The following is a 20,995-nucleotide window of genomic DNA, read 5'->3' as shown; positions in this document are numbered from 1 at the left end:
GCTTTTATTATTAATAGAAGCATGAAAAGAAATTTATAAGTGTTGGTAAAAGCAATAACTCTTCATGGTCTACCATGTCAAAAATATACTTTAAAAAGATGTTTACTTTGCAAAGATTTGTTTTCCAAATAGCTATCCTATCATAATGATAGTCAATTTGACTTTTTCTAGCAAGCAAAAGACAAGCTGTGGATTTCAATTTTCATTATGGAAAATTAGAATTAAAAACTGTTTTATAACCCCAGGTGTGGGTTGTTGGTTTTTTTTAACCTCAGATTTGAGGGTATAGCTTTTAATAATAAATCAGATGATCAGTTAGCCTTACTAATAAAAATAACTTAAGGAAACATTTTAGACAGGACTTTTTCCAAGAGCTACATTAAATTTTAAACTGAATAACTTAATGTACTGCAGTCTGGAGGACTGCTGATTCTTGACAAGGTATTTTGCAAGTCTTTTCTCTCCTTGTAAATGTAGCCATTGGAAGGTCAACATCTACACCTCAAATTACAAATACCTCCTTTTAAAGTCTATACTACATCCTTGATCATTCTATCCACTCACCTATTTTTGAGCCCAGATTTACTTGTGCCTAATTGTGGGGAGGGTTTCTTTGTAGATAGCAGTAATTAGCATTTAAAGGAGATTTACACACTGGATTTCACAATGAATACTTGTAATCCATGACCTTTCCAGTGATTTATTTCAGAGATTTAAATACAAATTCACTGTTAACTCCACCTTGGATGCTCCTAGTAGTGTTTAGCAAATTGGTAGTCAAGCAGCTGAATGTTGTAATCCCACACTTTTTTTTTTATTTACATAAAGGAAATAAGGGGGGCGGATCATAAGTCAATTACCATTTTTCATGCATTTTGTTTCTCTGTGAAAAAGCACAAGCATGGTCCTGAAGAAGGTAATTAAATTTATATTAACTTATACGTAACTAACTTAAAAGAAAGCACAAGCATTACTAATGTTATGATATTGCCTTCCATCATAAACACCTTATTTTCAGACATTTATGATATAGCTGTAAAAATTTGCTCCAGACTGAGGTCTGACTTATGAAATTCCTGCCAGGGGGTACTGTATTTTACCAGTTTAACATTTTTAAAAATCAAGCATATTTGTATTTATCTAAATATTTCTAAAACACGTATTTAAGTTGTTTTGATGCTCTTTAAAGCTCACTAACAATTTTTCAGTTACTTACTGTATTTAGAGATTCTTTGCTAAATGAATTTCTCACAACCATTCTGCTTTCAAGTCAGCCCAGCCACTATGCAGGTTAACCAAACCAACATGCTACAAATAATTATGACATCTGGGTTTAAGCTTGGCTACTCTCCCCATGTTCAGAGGTATTTAAAATAAAATAAAATAAAATAAAAAAATCTTAGTTTCCCCAATATGACATATAGTTGTAATACTACTACTCAGATATTTGAAAAAAATACCTGATGCATTAGGGACAAACAAGAGTTAAAGTTATATATCACAGTATTTACAGTTATATATCACAGTAGTTATAAATGTAAATCAGGATGTTTCTGAAATGTAACAATGAATAATGCCAATTCACAATGAGAACCAGATTGAAAGTTCTCCTTCTCAGGACATCTCAATGAAGGATAAATTTTAGCATTACTTGCAAACTGTGGGGAGGGATAGCTCAGTTGTTTGAGCATTGGCCTGCTAAACCCAGGGTTGTGAGTTTAATCCTTAAGGGGGCCACCTAGGGATCTGGGGCAAAAATTGGTCCTGCTAGTGAAGGCAGGGGGCAACAACCTTTCAAGGTCCCTTCCAGTTCTAGGAGATTGGTATCTCTCCAATTATTATTTATTTTTATTAAGAGATTTACACTAATTTTAGCTCACATATTCCTGCTTATCAAAAAAAAAAGTGTAGACTTCTACGTTCAGCTGGTAACTGGTCCTATGAACAAGTTCAAATGCTTGCAAAATGTCATTCAAATGCAAGCATTCTACAATTTACCCAAGTCAGTTTGGTAGTTCATTATCTTTTTCTTTCTTTCATCATTCTTGTGACCCTATAAAAAGGTTTCCTCAAAAATAAATAATACATAAATTAGCCTTTAATTACTAGCAATAAAAGAAAAGAGCCCTTGAGGATAGACTCAGCATGCAATAAGCTCATTAAGCATCTAGTTTAATGAAAACCCTATTGTAAACAACAGCACCAAGTAAAGCTTAAGCCACAAAACCCTCCTTCTTTCCCCCAACCTCACCAGCTGTTACAGACCACATACCATCCTCCCCCAGGCTCAAATTCTCCCACAGCTAGACTTTTGGAGGTTTTATTCTCAGTAGAAATGCAAACATGAAAAGCCAGGACTCAGGTATTTGTCATTTCCATTTACTAGCTCAAGTAAATGCCATGAGGGTGAATGAATAGTTGTTCAAACACTTAAGATAGTAATCAGTTCAGCTTCATTTTTCCTAAAGAAATGTTTATAATCAGCTGACAGCAAAATTAAGAGAGACAGCAAGCAAGCAAGTCTACAGGAAGTAATAAGATTTTATTTAGTTCATACTCTGGCTAAACTCATCACTTTAATTTTCACAAGAAGGGAATATCTGCACAAAAAACTCTGTGAAGAGGTGTTTTCAAAAAAACCCAGAGTTTTTAATTTAAAGCCAAACAAACAATTTGTAGTATTTTCCTGACACACCCACAAAAATGTTGATCTCTTTAAGATGTAGTTTAAAATACAAATTGTTTAATGGATAGGGAGTGACAGTTCCATTCTTCACACTACTCTTAGTCAAACACTTTATTTTTAATTGCTATTACTGTCATAAAGACAAACAATTGAACAAGGAATGTACTTTTTTAATTAACAAAGTGAAGTGAATGGTGATCATTTGACCTCCAGAAGTTAAAAAAATGAAATTATGGGAGTTTTTAAAAAGAGAGAGAGTTTATATTTTAAAAGTCCTTATACTGCACTTAACTGATGTATGGGAAAATAGCTGATATAACAAAACTGTTTTAATGTAAAACAAAGTTGTAACAAGTTCATTAAATCTTAAGAGTTCAAGGCTGCAAGAAGTACATTAGAATGTCTTCTAAGAAACCTTGAAGGCTACTATGAAATACTAATCTACATACACAAGGAAAACCTCTAGTGATTGAACTCAAATTTATAGAGAAATTAATGTAGGTTAAACACTATCAAGCAACAAAGATACATTAATGTTTTTGGAGGGTCTAAATTTTATCTCCCTTCCATATAGCTGTTTCAATTCCATTTACCTAATTTGAGTCTGAAGGATAATAATTTTGTATTATATTATCTGTTGATTCATACTTATCAACAGAATCAAGGCAGTCATGGCTAGTTTTTCTTTTGCACTTATCCTTTAATTCAGCTGCTAGTTTATTTTCTGCTACTCCAACATAATAAGTCGTTATTTCTCTGAAACCCAGGAGCCTATCAATTGTTCTTGTATTACAAATTCTATATCACATGTCGTATTAAAAGTGACAAGAAATTCTAACATATATATACACTCTAAACTTGGCAATGGTTCTTATTCGGATAAAATGTTTAAGTGAACTTCTTTAAAGTGTGTCCCCCTTCTGCGCCCCCGCCCCGCACGCTACCGTTAAAGTTTTAAGAAATAAAACAATGTTTGTGCAAATTAAAGGAGAACCCCTGTGTGCACGGGATACTCTGCCACACCCTAGACTCTGAGTCATCCCTGTAGGCAGTAAAAAAAAATAATAATCGCAGCATAAAATCACCTGGATGCCACAAACCACAAAGAAAGCCAATAATCAATATAGTCAACACGTACAGCTTAGCAACACCACTTCGTCCTACCTGTAATCGTTATGGTCCCCAGCATTTTTAAAACAACTCTGATGACAATAACTTTTCTCCCCAGAGTATGATGCTCCCTTATTTCTGTCCTGTGGAGACTCAGTGTAATCAAAAGTGACACAGCAAAACAGCCTCTTGCACTAACAAGAGCACACAGAATCCTTCCTCCACTGCCTGAGAGGAAAGCAAACTGAAGTCGCGTTGCAGCAGTCCCTCTTACGTGATCGACAGGCCTTTGTGGTCCATTCGGTTCTCAGCTGTTCTCCTTAGGACTAGAAGCAACTGACTCGGGTGGGCAGACCATGTGGTTCATTTTAAGGAAAACCCCTCCCCTTGCCCACTCCAGTTCCTGTTGTTGGCAAGCAGCCCGGCCCCTCATGTGGAGACCTGGGAATTGTTTAAATAAAGGCTGCTGAAATACACCTTAACTACTTTGTTTCCAATATTTTACTACTTTAACATCTTTATGTCAGAGAACACTTTTTTAAAAAAACAAGTGTGAGGGAATTGCAGAAGTCTGCTACACATTGTGTTTCCTCTAGTCGTCTCTCTCCAGCCCCAAATATCAAGGCAGTGTTTAAAATGTGGATACGATTTTGAATTGGGTTACTTAAGAATGACTTCTCAATTTAATGAAAAATGGTGCAAAGGGAAAAAACAACCCCAAAACACTTCCTCCACTTTCAGGCTGGTTTCCTCACTACAACCTGCCTGCCTAGGTACCTGGGAAAAAGACTGCTAGTCGGACACATCTACTACAGATTTGCTATAAAGTCTGTTACCCATTTTCTTAGCAGAAGAAATATATTTAAAAAAACCTCTCTCAAGTATCTTGAACACAAAAACAGTCTCCAATGTCTCCCCCTACCTCCCAATTCCTGTTTAAAAGCCAAGTGCATCTTACTGCTAAGTGTATTAGAAAAATAGTTTTGTATTGCTAGTATCCGTGAAGCTGTTTTCTCCCCTCCCATGTAGTTAAAAGGCACAGAGGAGACTTTTTACTTGGAAATCTCTACACAAAATGTAAAATTTACCCCAAATTATCCTGTCAAGAAGGGTAGTTGCACCCCAAATCTGATGATTTTCCTGGGATCTATATGGATCCTGGTGATCCATGAGAAGCCAGAGCCATCCATGCAGGGGCCCTCTATTACTAACTCCCAGCACCAAACACCCTCTACCCTTAACTACAACCTACCCTGTATGCCCCCCCTTCCAGAAACTCCCAGCTGGCCATGGCAAATCCTGAAGATACGTGGGGCAATAAGAAAAATTTATACAGCCTGGAGCCCATACATCTCAAGGTGCCAAGACCTAAATGTAAATCCATGTGCAAAAAAGATAAAAAAATAAAGGACAGAAAAAAACAATCCAGCAGAAACCTTGTAACACCTGTGGGATTCATTCATCTACGCTAAAGAACCTTCTTCTTCCTATAACCTCAGTTTCGTGGTTCTTTATTTCTTGTTTTAAATAATTTCCAACAATAAAAGGGGACATCAAATTTGTGTGGAATGTAGGAAACTTTAGAGCAAATGAGGGACATTTGAGAGGTATTACTAGGGCCCTGCTTCCACCCCTCCTCTTTACATATGCCCCAGGCCACACAGAGAACCCACTACATGGTCCAGAGAGGGCAGGCATGCTGATGATCAACATTTCAGAAATGTAGTTTACTTGAGAAACTGGCTTCCCAATAGTTGGCTCTGCAGCTGTTTTTCAGATGGTACCATTAGTAGCAATAGTTTTCACTTTGTGTGGGTTTTTTTTATTTCCTCTCACTACTTTTCATAACCCAACTCCTCTTCCTCCCTTCCAAAGAGCAATTCTCTAGACATTTTTGGATTATGCTTGTTCTCCCCTTTAATTTTATTACCAACTAGGCCCACTCCTATTTCTCTTGACTTCAGTAGGAGCCTAGTTAGGTCCAAATAATGGAACACCACCAGCACAAGCAGAAGAGTAGAAATTATAAGGGAATTTGTAGGATTTATAAGCCAAACTGCTCAAATACAATCTTCATGCTGCCAGTTTCCAGCAAGGAAAAGGCTGACCAATTTGGTCTCCAATTTTGGTTCTGAGAGGAAGTTCCAGTCTGTTCATCATGCATTTTAGTGTCATAAATTTCATATTTTTAAATGCTTGGTTTTCACACTTTCTGTGCATCCACAACTCCAAATGAAATAAATTAAAGTTGCTGGTGCTTAGTATCTACAAAAAACCAGGCCTTTAGAAATGTTTTGCTTCTAGAACCATGAGCTCCAATGCCTGAACAGTTACATGATCTCTGATTTCATTACATCTTATTTCAGTTTTAATTTTTAAGACATACCTTAAAGTTTATGGAGGGAAAAATTACCTTAATGTGAGGTATAGAGATTACCCATCCTCAAGATGAACCTATCCATTTAAAGTAAACTCCAACTAGAAACATCAAGTTCTTGCCATCTTTGGAAGATAGTTATAAAATGAAGGAGACAAATACAACATAGATCCATGTGAAATGGACAGTTGCTGTATTTGGAAGCAAAATATTAATCTCCACGATTACTTAGTGCTTCATCATGGAGCTAGGCAAACTCTCAGCAACTTTGCATTCTTTACAATCCATTTAATAATTAAAGGAATGCAAGGCCATTGATGGGATTTGCTGATAATTGCTCTTTTATACAGGAGCAAGAGGCAGAGTAAAGAGGAGAGAATATGTACTAGTAGTCAGACAATGGGAAAAAAACATAGTAGTAAAGTAGCCCTTATGAAAATGGTTAAAAGCTTGTTTAATTTGTTTTTATGTTTGTAAAGCCATGGAAACAGAGCATGGCTGACTGTCAAAGAACTCAATTTAGAGATAGTCCACTTTGATCTATTCTCTCAAAAGTAATCAGGGACAAGCTGTGGAGTTCATCTGATTAGTTACTATGTCTGGGTTTACAATGAAAAGAGACTATCTATCAAGATAAAAAAAACCCAGAAGATCCAGAATAAAAACAAAGCATCAGCATACAATACAGATGACCCCCTATTACGTTAATTGAACAGAATTTGTGGTAAATCATTGCCTTTAGAGGATTTTTAAACCACAAACAGCATTGAGGCCTTCCTGAGTACAGTTTTTAAAATCTTTTTTACTCAGGAAATGTTTAAGTAGAACAGTGGTTCTCAACCAGGGGTACACGTACCCCTGGGGGTATGCAGAGGTCTTCCAGGGGGTACATCAACTCATCTAGATATTTGCTTAGTTTTACAACAGGCTACAGAAAAAAACACTAGTGAAGTCAGTACAAACTAAAATTTCATACAGACAATGACTTATTAATACTACTCTTTATACTATACACTGAAATGTAAGTACAATATTTATATCCAAATTGATTTATTTTATAATTATATGGTAAAAATGAGAACATAAGCAATGTTTCAGTATTTTTTGTATTTTTCTGTTTGATTTTATAAGCAAGTAGTTTTTAAGTGAGGTGAAATTTGGGGGCAAATCAGACTCCCAAAAGGGGTAGAGTAGTCTGGAAAGGTTGAGAGCCACTGTAGTACAATGTGTGAAAAATGTTTCCCAAGGACTTTTCTGTACACGCAAACTGTCACCAAAATTACTAAATCAGTTTTAATTCACAATTTTGTTGTTTTGGTGAAAATCTATAAGGACACTTATGTAACCCCCAAAGAGATTACATAGATTCCTGGAGCTCTGTCTGCTGGCAGCTCAGGGAGGAGGAGCCAAGGCAAACTCAGAGTCTGCCCAGCAACCAATAGGGAGTGGAGATGCCCCTCCCAGGGAGTTGAGGAGAGGGAGAAGCCATTTTGAGGAGAGGCTGGAGCCAGCCAGGAAAAAGGCCAAACTGGCTGTGTGGGGAGCTGGTGAGTCCCAGGCCTGCAAGCAGGGTTCCCCCTGAGAACTGGCCTCTAGGGACCTGACACCAGATTCCCCAGCTGGGTTTTCCTTCCTCACGGATTATTCCCAATTGTTATGTTTGCTGAGAAATTTCCCCAGCCAGGCTGGGTTCGCCTCCAGCTCCCCTGGTGAGACCAGTCCCCACATGGTCAGCACTGCTAGTCCAAGGCTGATTCCTGCCTGAGGAGGATCCCTGCCAGCGGACAGCAGCCCCTGAAATCGTCCAGCGTCATCCTCAACCCTGAAGATCATTTGTGGAGTTCGTGAGTGCCTTGTCTTTAGTTAGTTAGTCAGGGTATTTGTTTTGGGGACCCTCTACTCCCTGAACTGTGTCCTCAAGCCAGGGAGTGAGGGTTTGAGGATTTTATAATTTACCGCTTATTACACCTGTGGAGGGATTCACCACCTCCTCCCACTTGTGGGTCTTTTGGGCTGTTCTGAACCCAGTCAGCCACACTGCTACACCTCTGCAGAGAATTGTATAGGTCATCCAGGGCCCCAGCAAAGTACGCGTACCAACAGGACACCAGTTTTGCATTTGTTACATCCAGACACGGGTATTTTAAGTGTGGGCACCGGTGACCCTAAAAATAGTGTTTCCCCTGTTATGTTGTATTTGTTGCCTGTTTAATATAATTGTTGTGTTGAATATATTTTTATGTGTTGTGCTATTTCTTGGAAGTCTCCAACTATCTGGCAAATAAGTGGGGATTCCTCTGTAGTTAGAATTTTCCGCCCAAGCTGCCCTGGTGACTCTGCCAGGAAGGAGCGAGGGGGGTGGAGGCACCGCCAACTAATTTCATAACCAAAATAGATTCACCCTACTGAGTGGGTGGCGGGATCCAAAAGAACCCAGACCTGTCCATCAGAACCTGTAAGTAGATTGCCAGTAAAGGAGGTAATCAGGTGGAGAGGGGCGCTACACTTATTTTAGATTAAGGCCTCATCTACACACAGTTTTTGTATTGGTATAATTATATTGGTTAGGTGATGTGATTTTTTTCCCCCCTGATAGTTATAGCTAGACAATCTCTAGTTTGGGAATAAACTAGTGTGGGAATAAATGATCCTGTGGCCTGGGCTACACTAGGAATTTACATCGGTATAATTATATCTCTCAAGGGTGAGAAAAATCCACACCCGTGGAAATGTAGCTATAGCAACCTAATCTCCCAGTGTAGACAGTAGTAGGTCAACAGAGGAATTCTTCCATCAACCTAGCCACTGCCTCTCCGGGATGTGGATTACTTACACTGACAGGAGAATCTATCTTGTCAGTGTAGGTAATGTCCACACTGAGTCACTGAGTTTTTGCCATCTATGGATGATGACAGTTATAAAATGAGGGAGCCAAATACAACCATAGACACCAACTCTGTGGGTGCTCCGGGGCTGGAGCACCCACGGGGAAAAATTAGTGGGTGCTCCGCACCCACCGGCAGCCAAGCTCTCCCCCCGCCCGCTTCCTTCTACCCCATGAGCATGCCGCGTCCCTGCTCCTCCCCCTCCCTCCCAGCGCTTCCTGCCCCCCTACTGCCTAACAGCAGTTTGGCGGCGCTTAGGACTTTCCGAGAGGGAGGGGGAGGGGCAGTGATGCAGCTTGCTCAGGTGAGGAGGCAGAGAAGAGGCAGGGCAGGGGCATGGACTTTGGGGAAGGGGTGGAATGGGGGTAGGGCAAGGGTGGGGAAGAGGTGAGGCCAGGGGAAGGGTGGGTTGAGCACCCACTGGGCAGAGGGGAAGTCGGCGCCTATGAATACAACACAGATCCATGTGAAACAGACAACGCAGTAAGCACATGTGGAAACAAAGATATGCCTTTAGGACCCCTTCAGACACTTTAGGACAACTTCAGAAAATTAGTTATGGACATTCAGCCAAGGGTATTGTCTAGACACAAAATTGCACTGATTTAACTAAAAGTGTGATTTTTAAACCATTTAGTTAAATCTTTTCAATTGTGTGGCTTGATACTTATATCAGTTTAAACTTGATTTACATTGGTTTAACTTATCCAGATAAATTTGCAGGAATAATCTAAACCATATAATTAATTTTAAACCAATTTAAGAATTAAATAAAAATGATTTTTAAAGTCCTTAATTATTTCAGTAGCAGTTTATTGTAAACAAGCCTTAATGGGTGTATTTTATTTTTCTTTCCTTGGTGAATCTAGAGACAGTCCTTCTGGTTTTCACGTTTAGTCTCTTTTCCTCAATGTAACATGTTCATACAACTTGTATTGTCGAGGAGACCCCATTGTTGGAAATGCAAGAAAGTTAACCTGATATTTTAAGATTAATTTATAGTTTATGTATAGGTCTGGTAAGTGTTTTGATCATAAAAGGCTTAATGTACACAGTGCCTTGTTTCCTCTAAAAATATTGTGTTAGGAGTTTAACAAGTTTTGTTGTTTAAAATCTGATGGATAATTTTACTGATGGGTGAAAATTATTGAATGGTATTGTAAAAATATGAGCTGAATTGATACATCATCTTCAATAACCATTCAGATATAGGGAACCCACAAAAATATTCCATTCATTGTACAGATTCTTCACACATTCTCAAAATATCAATATGTGGCCAAGTTGCCCAATACAAAGTCCACTGACTCAAACGATGAAGAATGAGATAAATATACACACAAGAGAAGTTTAGGCAACCCAGAGGTTGAAAAATGGAAGAGATGCTTCAATTTTTTCCCTTCATAATCCAGAATAGACAACCACATGGCACACAAATTTGCCTTTAGAACAACTTCTGAAAATAAATTATGGACATTTAGCCGGTAGTTAAAAAAATAGTTAAAAAAAATAAAAATATATTTTCCTAAATATAATTTTGATATAATAGTAAGCAAATATGATGTTCTTTCCATATATATTCCAACAGAACAACAAGGAAAGACAAGCACCAGACCACACAGAAGCAAAAAATTTGACCCTTAAAAGTAAAGGCACTTAAAATTTAGGGATAATTATTTTAAAGGGCTACCAATGATACTGTTTATGATAGAAATGCATGCACATGTTATATTAGCTACTGCTGACAAAATAAAAACCAGAATGAAATTTTCATACATTCACTACAAGAAAGGACAGAAACACAGCAGTTAAATCATTCATAATTAGTTTAGGGAAGATAATTTTAAACCCTACCTTTAAGAATTCTAAGTATCTTTGTTTTAATTTTGATTTAAAAACATCTAAAAAATATATTGATTTTTTTTAAATATACACCTCTACCCCGATATAACACAAATTTGGATATAACGTGGTAAAGCAGTGCTCCGGGCGGGGCGGGGCTGCTCACTCCGGCGGATCAAAGCAAGTTCGATATAACGCAGTTTCACCTATAATGCAGTAAGATTTTTTGGCTCCCGAGGACAGCATTATATCGGGGTAGAGGTGTATTAGCATTAATCTATAAAGATAACACTCCTTTTTTATCCAAAGTTTATCTTTTTATTAAAATATTAAGAGCAATTTGCCTCATGGGTATACAGGATTACAAACATTCTGTCCAACTAAAATGAATGCCTGTCTATACATGCAAAAAGAAAAATTTAAATTAGCAATGTATGTAGGCATCATAAACTGCAAATAAAATGCCATGGGCGAAATCTCGGACCCAATGGGAGTTTTTCCATTGACTTCAGTGAGGTCAGGATTTCACTCTGTATATCTTTCTTCAGAACTCTGTTATACCGGATAAATTCAAAACATATGGAATTTGGACAAGTCCCACTTCACATTTGACACAACTATTTTGTCTGAGTTTATTACATTGTTTAATCTGAGAAAAGCAAATGGTGTCAAGCAAAACACCCTGCTTTCTATAATCACTTCAATTTATTACATATGAGCAGTTTTCTACACAATCTGTATAACAGGAGACCATTCTCCCCACCCTCCTACCTCTTCCCCCGGTATTATTTTTGCATCTCTTCATTACAATTTTCTTAATTAGATGCCTTAAGATTTGTTTATCCTTCCCTTATTGCTCTATAAATACCAAGGCTCTGATTTTGCAAGCTGCCCTGCAGTAGGGTCTCTGTGTTAGTGGAGAAATCTGCCTGCATGGACTTGCAGGGCTAGAGACCAAATTAGTATTCTATGCGCTAGACAGAAGAGTGATAGACCTGGGGGTAGATACCTGGGTCCAGCACAGTTTGGCCAAGCAATGTGGGTAGGAGCCAGTCGTGTTAGAACAACTATGGTGGTCTAATCTAGGATCCTGGCTAAAGTATGCTTGTGATAACTCAGTCTGACCTCCCACCAACACTGGCTAGGCAAATCAGGCTTGGAGTGCTGTTTGTCTATAAATATGCTTAGACCGTTTTTAAGCACAGTTCTTAAATTCTGTTGAAAGGCCCCTATAGATCGAGCCATAATCTATCTATATTTTACCATTAAACTTGTGGTTCTACCACACTTCAACTATTGGCATAAGGCTTTTAGTGCTTTTAATAAAGTCCCAGCTTTTTGAGCCATGTTGATTATTTGAGAATTTCAGCTTTCATTTAAAAATAAAAAAGTATGTTTCTAGCCCTTGTGGCTGCAGAGATAAGTTTGAAAATATGGCTCAAATGTAACCTAAAGGCTCTAAACCCAGAAGGCAAATAAAAAGAACACCCAAACTGATTAATAAAAGTCTCGCAATTTTTAAACTAATATCAAGACTTTTGGGGCTTGAATGCTTGGAGTTGGCAATACTGCAACCTCCTTTCCATGGCCTGTAAAAAAAAAAAAAGACATAGATCCAGAAAGTTTGCTTGCTCTAGAGACAGATTGCAGTTGTTGTTAGTGGAACATCAATGGTGATGGGAGTGGGGAGATGAATAAAGAAGTACACATCCCCACACAAATCTCCCTCCTTGGAGGTAGAGCCTGAACACATAGAGACTGACTCCAGTTGCTGCTAAAGATGCCACGTCACTGGGAAACAGGATAGACTCCACACCCACCTCTGCTAGTTCTGCATACCAGAGGGAGATATTGAACAGATACTATGACTGTACTAAGGGAACTACAAAGGTTTTTCATTTTCTTTCCTTTGTTTTCCTCTGGATGCCTTTGCACTGGACGGGAGCAGAAAGGCCTTAGCTTTCAAACGAAAACACAGCATGTCTGCTAGCCTTCCTCACACCATCAACTTTGTAAATTATTCTTTGGTTACAAGCTCTTTTAAAAGAACATTATGAACAAGTCCTGGCTCTGTGCCAAATTATGCTTAAAGCTGGCTATGGTTTTAGGTTCATAGAATAAATTGTGCAGATTATCCTTGTCCAAAATACCATAACCTTTCCCTATACATTCCCACTCTGAAATACATTCAAGTATTGTAGCTTTGGAAAGGAAAACTATTTAAAAAACAAATGTTTTTCAGGACCAGAGTATTAAATATGTTGCACTTTTTAAAAAAGAGAAAATAATCTCACTATTTCTAGGAAAGTAAAATATGCAGCCAAATGAAGCCATCTCTGAAGGGCTCCTGGAGTCCACAGATGTGTCTGCTATAAGGTTGTGTACATTGGATTGCTTGCAGTTTGGGTTACAACTGTCTTGTACCAAACTCTGAAGTTTAACTTATTTCCTATTTAATATTTAGAATAAGCCTTCTTCCACAGCATGATACATGTTCCAAAGAAAATCAATTGCTGATGTTAAACACATGCCATTGCGCTGCAGGTTTGTTTGTTTTTTAAAAATATTGGGTTAACTATGAATTTGTCATGACTGAGCATCCATGAACATAATCCTGTCAGGTCAATTAAAAGGTTTGTCTTAAAATTAAAACCTTTTTTTTTTTTTTTTTGCAGTGGTGATACAGTTTTCCCCAGACTAAACATCACTTGGAGACTTCTGCATTCAAAGTCAGAATTCTATGCCAGTGTTGCCAAAATATAGGACAAAAAAAGGACAGAACCTCAGGTAGCTGTCACAGGCCTCATCTTTGCTGCTAAATAATATGCATTTTTTTATCTTGGGACAACTAATGCATGAGAGCTATCTTGAGGTAAAAACATAGCGAAGACCAGGTTGCGCGGTAAACTAGGCAAGTTCAGCACTGTGCCCCCACACCTGGGGTTGACTTTGAGCCATGGTGAAACTAAAGGGTCTGGTCTTCATTAGGATAACTCACATGGGTTAATTACCCCAAGGTTAAAAAAGACACTTTTTTTTTTAGCAGTGAAGAGGCCACAGATGCAGACCCACGGAGGAAATTCATCCCTGTCCTATAACCCTTTGTGTTTGTGCCAACTTTTCCCTTTTTTGCTGTATGAAGCCTTGTTTGTTTGTATGTTGAAGCCTTGTTTGTTTGTATGTTGAAGCCTTGTTTGTTTGTATGTTGGCAGTTTTTTTCTTGTTTTCTACTTTAAAAATATAAAGAAATTCCAGTTTTGTCTTCCACGGTTTTGCTGCAGGGCTACTTAATGGATTCAGAGAACTTTAATTCAAGGGTCAGGGTACAGAATTTTTAACAAAAATATTTTCTTCCAGTTGTGTGGTGTGTGTTAGCAAAAAAACAGAAAGAGACACAGTATTGGAAATTGCAATGCCAGATATTTATTGTACTGAGAAACATCAGCATCAGGCTGCAGCTTGTAAATTATGATGGAAGGTTGGGGGTGGGGGTGGGGGCAGGAGGCAGAAAGACAGAAATGGCAATTAGATGCCTAACTCCTATCAAGCTTTTCATGGGAATTAGGCACCAAACTGCGATTTCTGTCTTTGAAATTCCCCTTCATGGTTTGAATTTGTCCACACACTACTGCTAGACACTCAGACTAAAACATTTATTTAGCAGGCATAAAAATTGTCATTCTGCATTCTATTGCACATTTGAAAGTGAGTGATATTTATTGTGACGGCCCACTTGACAGTTAGGGGGGAAAAAAGCTTGGATCTGTCGATAGCACTTACTGCAAGTCAACACATTCAGGGCTGGAAATCTGCCATTGGTAATAACTATCCAAGCCCTAATATTCCCCCAGCTTTCAAGAATCAACTCCCATTATCTCTTTATCAGCCAGCCTTAATTTTACAATTAAATTAAAGTTGTAATACTGCTTGTCCCTCACCTCCATTGAAGCTCCCTCCACCTTTCCAAACAAGGTTCTCCTGGGTCATCATCCAGGAGAAATAAGCATGTACCACCATTTAAATTATTGGAGCCTTCCTTTCCCTCACTGGAACCCTTGGTGTACGTCTACACAGCACACTCCTTTCAGTGGTATGTAGCATACATACATGGCTAGCTCCCCTAGCACAGGTATAAATAGCAGTGTAGACAGTGAGGCACTGCTTAGGGGAGTAAAGACACTCCTGAACCCTAATGGTATGTACTCTCCACATGCCCAAGCAGTGCCTCCATGCTATTTTCATCAGTTTAGCAGTCCACTGCCTCCCAGGTGCTGGAAAATTTCCCTGCCACTGGGAGCTTTCAGAGTCTTTCTCCACTGCAGGGAAAGAGTCTTGCAACAGGGAGCTGCCAGAACCAGCAACTTCTGGCTGCAGGAGTCCTTCCTCTGGCAGACAGGGGCGGCTCCAGGCCCCAGCACGCCAAGCGCGTGCTTGGGACGGCAAGCCACAGGGGGCGCTCTGCCGGCGCTGCGAGGGCGGCATGCAGGCTGCCTTCCGCCACTTGCCTGCGGAGGGTCCGCTGGTCCCGCGGCTTCGGTGGACCTCCCACAGGCGTGCCTGCAGAGGGTCCGCCGAAGCCGCGGGACCAGCGGACCCTCCTCAGGCAAGCCACCGAAGGCAGCCTGCCTGCCATGCTTGGGGCGGCAAAATGCCTAGAGCCGCCCCTGCTGGCAGAGAAAGGCTCCAGAAGCTCCCTGTTGCAGGAGTCTTTCCCTGCTTCCTCCCACCTACCAGAGCTTTTCACTGATGTGTAGCTACACACAACAGTGAGGATGCAGCCTGCTTTTCACTAAGGTGTGTAGCTACACATACCCTACACACCACTGCAAGAGGTGTGTAGCGTAATCATAGCTTTAGAAGAAACATTTTTCAGATGGCCTCTGCTTGGTGTTCATGTGTGTCTTGATGCCTTCAAGTAGCCTTATCAGAGACTATTTGTTCTGACTCACAGCCAATTCTAAAGCTCTAAAATAAAACAAAAAACACCAGTTAAGAGACAGCATTTTGATATTGCTGCTTCATTTTTCAAAAAAGAGGCTGTCCAGAGTATCCTCAGAGACTGAGAATTGCAACCGTTAAGACTCCTTTGAAGGAAAAAGAAGTATGCTGCTGAAAAAGCAATGCAACACGCATTAATATTACTTTCAACCTTTTGCTTTGCTTTTCCTTTTCAGATCCCCCTCAGTACTAGGAGAAGGAACCCAGAAATGTTGGTCCATCACAGGTCAGATAAGTGAGCAGCAGTCCAGTAGCTAAACGGGCAGAGCATTTGGCAAGATAAGGGGGAACCAGCACAGAAACATGGGTGACATGTCAGTGGAATTGCAAAAGGAAATGAGAACAATGATCCGTAAATTAAATGGAGCTGAAGAGACAAATTCAAAGAGGATAATGCTGCTTATAAGCCTTCAGGGCTGATACAGAGATAAGATCTCTGAGCCATAAAGGGAATCATGAGGAGACATGAGGCAATAGATATTTGTAGGGAGACCATGAGATTACAGGAGCTCTGTGAGATAGCTCATGCAGACTAGTGCCATCCTCAAGTACCTCAGTATGGCCCTCCTCACACACACAGGCAGACACACAGGCAGATTCATAAGGACACATCACAGAACAGCCTCAACATGTATTAGATTGTCCCATTTTCTCCTCCCCATTCTACAGTTAGACCATAGCTAGGACCAGGAGAACAGAAACCAAAATATAGCACATTTCCACTCTTCACAGTGCTTGACAGTGGATGGACTATGTATGTTTTTTGTTTACATTTGTTTTGGTCTGGTGCTGCCAGACATAGTTATTGCAGACAGGTTGCTTATTTGTTGTTAAATAAAGTTGCTTTTCTATCTCTTTGTCATGATGTTATGTGACAAATTGATGTTACATGACATTAAGAACAGTGATACTGAGAACAGTCATACTGGCAATGATATGGAAACAAAATGAATGTATTACCCTTCAAATCAGAAAATGAAAGCCTAACATTCCCTAGAGCACAGGTGGCATTTCGGCGGCGACGCCTCTGGATGCTGCTGCTTGTCAGCGGCATTTTGGCGGATGCTCGTTCACCGGCCAGTACGCGGGCGCACTTAGACACCCCGGCGGGCGCCACTGCACCCACAGGCACCACGTTGGGGACCCCTGCCCGAGAAGATACTATATCCTAACTATTGTCACCTGCAGAATCTATTGTATTTACACAGAAGCATTTGAGTAACATTGCTCATAAATTAATGCATATTATCCATCAAAATACATGGAGACATACAGTAACTAGAACTCATGAAAACAAAACCATCCCAAAACACCATGCAAAAGCAAATTTGAAATGCAAACAGTACATTAAGCATGGTTCAAACCTCACCATTCTCCTGGACAACAACTACCACATCACATAATCCCTTCATTTCCAAAATAAGTATGTAGATTACCTTTAATAAGGGTAACATGCCTGGTACTGAGAGTGGCATAACAGACCTTTGGTGCATGTCTGGCTATATATAATCAGCAACAAGGTTTGAAACCTCTTCAGCCTACAATGTGTTAAACAATACATCCTTGCTTTCATAAATTTTATGTAGAACGTAAGAAGTGGTTACGTACAAACACTTACTACTTCTCTCCAAATGTATAGCCTTGATACACATCCTTCTTTCTATATGCAGACAGAAGGAGAAACACAGTATCTCCTATAAACCCAGAACTGAGTAAGCCTCCAGGATTGTGCCTAGACACAGAAACGTTCCAAATTTAGCCTCTAATGTAAAGACATCCTGTGAACAACAGCTAAAGGCTAAGTCGTGAGAGAATTTAGAACTTTTGTCCCAAAACATGTAACAGACTCATATATACTGGGCCTGGACTGATGCTCAGAGACTGAAAGCAAGTAATAGCTCTTTGTAAAAGCACGAGGCAGAGACAATGAAGCTATTTATGATTTGAGATTACTAATTTTACTAATCCCACCAGAATAAAAGCCATGATATGACCTTTAATTGTGGTCCCACTGATTATAACTAGGGCTGTCAAGCATTTAAAAAAATTAATCATGATTAAAAAAATTAATCATGATTAATCACTGTTAAACAGTAATAGAATACCATTTATTTAAATATTTGTGGATGTTTTCTACAATTTCAAATATATTGATTTCAATTACAACACAAAATACAAAGTGTACAGTGCTCACTTTATATTTATTTTTATTACAAATATTTGTGCTGTAAAAAACAAAAGAAATTGTATTTTTCAATTCGCCTAATACAAGTACTGTAGTGCAATCTCTGTATCATGAAAGTTGAACTGACAAATGTAGAATTATGTACAAAAAAAACTGCATTCAAAAATAAAACAATGTAAAACTTTAAAGCCTACAAGTCCACTCAGTCCTTCTTCTTGTTCAGCCAGTCACTCAGACCAAACAATTTTATTTACATTTGCAGGAGCTAATGTTGCCCTCTTCTTGTTTACAATGTCACCTGAAAGTGAGAAAAGACGTTCGGATGGCACTGTTGTACCCAGCATTGCAAGATATTTACATGCCAGATGCGCTAAAGATTCATACGTCCCTTCATTTTCAACCGACATTCCAGAGGACATGCGTCCATGCTGATGACAGGTTCTGCTCGATAATGATCCAAAGCAGTGCAGACCGACACATGTTCACTTTCATCATCTGAGTCAGATACCACCAGCAGAAGATTGATTTTCTTTTTTTGATGGTTCAGGTTCTGTAGTTTTCGTATCGGAGTGTTGTTCTTTTAAGATTTTTGAAAACATGCTCCACACCTCGTCCTCTCCTATTTTGGGAGGCACTTCAGATTCTTAAATCTTGGGTTGAGTGCTGTAGCGATCTGTAGAAATCTCACATTGGTACCTTCTTTGCGTTCTGTCAAATCTGCAGTGAAAGTGTTCTTAAAACGAACAAGATGCACTGGGTCATCATCCGAGACTGCTATAATATGAAATACATGGCAGAATGCGGGTAAAACAGAGCAGGAGACATACTATTCTCCCCCAGGGAGTTCAGTCAAAATTTAATTAATGCATTATTTTTTTAACAAGTGTCATCAGCATGGAAGCATGTCTTCTGGAATGGTAGCTGAAGCATGAAGGGGTGTATGAATGTTTAGCATATCTGGCACGTAAATACCTTGCAATGCTGGCTACAAAAGTGCCATGTGAATGCCTGTTCTCGCTTTCAGGTGACATTGTAAATAAGAAGCCGGCAGCATTATCTCCCCTAAATGTAAACAAACATGTTTGTCTTAGCAATTGGCTGAATAAGAAGTAGGACTGAGTGCACTTGTAGGCTCTAAACTTTTACATCAGTGGTGGGCAACCTGTTTACATCAGTGGTGGGCAATCAGTGGTGGGCAAAGTGGACTGGCCGGGAATGGTGAACCACAGCCACTTGGAGCTGTGGGCGGCCATGCCTGCAGACGATTAAGGTAAACAAACTGTCTCACGGCCCACCAGCGGATTACCCTGATGGGCCGCAGGTTGCCAACTGCTGTTTTACATTGTTTTATTTTTGAGTGCAGTTATGTAACAAAAAAAATCTACATTTGTAAGTTGCATTTTCAGGACAAAAAGATATTGCATTATGGTACTTGTATGAGGTGAATTGAAAAAACTGTTTCTTTTGTTTAACCTTTTTGCAGTGCAAATATTTGTAATAAAAATAATAATATAAATTGAGCACTGTACACTTTATATTGTGTTGTAATTTAAATCAATATATTTGAAAATGTAGAAAAACTTCCAAAAATAGTTAATAAATTTCAATTAGTATTCTATTTTTTAACAGAATGATTAAAACTGCCATTAATCGTTCTTAATTTTTTTAATCACAATTAATTTTTAGAGTTAATCACGTGAGTTAATTGCAATTAATCGAAAGCCCTAATTATAACAGTAAAGAAAGTCATTTGCTATCTCCTTATGATATTGGTGTATCAGAGGCAATAGTGCCCAGAAAGTTGGTGTCCAGGGACAGCAACGAGGTAGATTTCCTAAAAACTTTAGTATACTTCAAAGTATAATCTTCAAGACCTTTCTATATTATCTAAATGGAGATAGGAGCTTCTGTGATTGACATGACAACCTGCTGAAGAGACAGAAATTAAAAAACTGCTAGCCAGATCAAGTGGATGCCCCCTTGGGAGAAGATTCAACTGAATATCACAGACTGTCACTCGCTCACTTTGGGTGTTGAAGACTAACCCTGTTCATAGTGACTTTATGTGTGGACATGAAGTCACTGAAAACGTTAAGCAAACAAAGGCCTTTTTTTGTTTGTTGTTTGTTTTAAAGATTATATTGAGACTGGCCCAGGTAATATCAGGGCAAGTCTTCACTAGCAACATTAAAGCACTGCCGCAGCACTGCTTTAACATGGCTGGTGTAGTCGCGACGTAGCGCTGGGAGAGAGCACTCCCAGCGCTCTAAATAAACCACTTCCACAAGGAGAATAGCTACCAGATACATGGGAGCGTGGTTCCCAGTGCTGGTGCACTGTCTACACTGGCACTTTACAGCAATGAAACTTGCAGTACTCAGGGGTGTGTTTTTTCACACCTCCCGAGTGAGAAAGTTGAAGCACTGTAAAGCGCCAGTGTAGACAAGCCCTTTGTCAAGCAAAAGTGGGAGCAGGGTGTTGGGGATGAGAAGAATATTGTACAAAGTATTCCTCCTCCTCTTTGCAGTCCTGGCATGGGGTCTCTGTTCTGCCGATCCAGGACCGCAGCCTTCCCCACACCTTGCGCCTTGGTGTCTTGGGCCCCTGGGCCATGCAAGAAGCTGTCTCCAGCCCTCTTCTCAGTGCTGCTCTAGCCCTAATCCCAACCTCATCCCCCCTTAATTTCCAGCAACTGTAACAATAAAAATAGTTTAAAAAATGAAAAAAAAACCATGAAAAATAAAAATAAAATAAAAAGTTGATATTAATTATCAAAATCAGGGAAAAAATATTCTGCCAAGCCTAGATATAGTTAAAGGAATATACATGGCCTCGAGTATACCATACCATAAAGCCTTTCCCCTTATGGCTGAAATACCCATAAGTAGACTTCCTCCAAGGTGCAAGCAGAC

General features: G+C 39.3%; 1 protein-coding gene and 1 long non-coding RNA gene across 4 annotated transcripts in view; one reads left to right on the top strand and one right to left on the bottom strand.

The window, feature by feature from the left end:
- The window catches only part of AKAP12 (A-kinase anchoring protein 12), a 143,157-nt gene that overhangs the window by 34,611 nt on the left and 87,551 nt on the right, over positions 1–20,995 (bottom strand). The window contains exon 1 of one of the 3 annotated variants that reach the window (XM_045009785.1): positions 3,851–4,110. The exons of the other annotated variants lie outside the window; for them this stretch is intronic. Coding sequence (XP_044865720.1) covers positions 3,851–3,875 — 25 coding nt within the window. The 5' untranslated portion in view covers positions 3,876–4,110. Of the gene's footprint in view, positions 1–3,850; positions 4,111–20,995 lie in introns of those variants that run through there. 3 annotated transcript variants of the gene reach the window in all.
- LOC123366379 lies at positions 772–16,477 on the top strand. Its single transcript, XR_006578052.1, has 3 exons — positions 772–916; positions 13,576–13,687; positions 16,075–16,477. It is a non-coding gene; the product is annotated as an uncharacterized LOC123366379 (long non-coding RNA).

The sequence above is a fragment of the Mauremys mutica genome, chromosome 3, assembly GCF_020497125.1.
Source record: "Mauremys mutica isolate MM-2020 ecotype Southern chromosome 3, ASM2049712v1, whole genome shotgun sequence".
NCBI classification, from domain to species: Eukaryota; Metazoa; Chordata; order Testudines; family Geoemydidae; genus Mauremys; species Mauremys mutica.
This window is presented reverse-complemented; position numbering and strand designations above follow the sequence as displayed.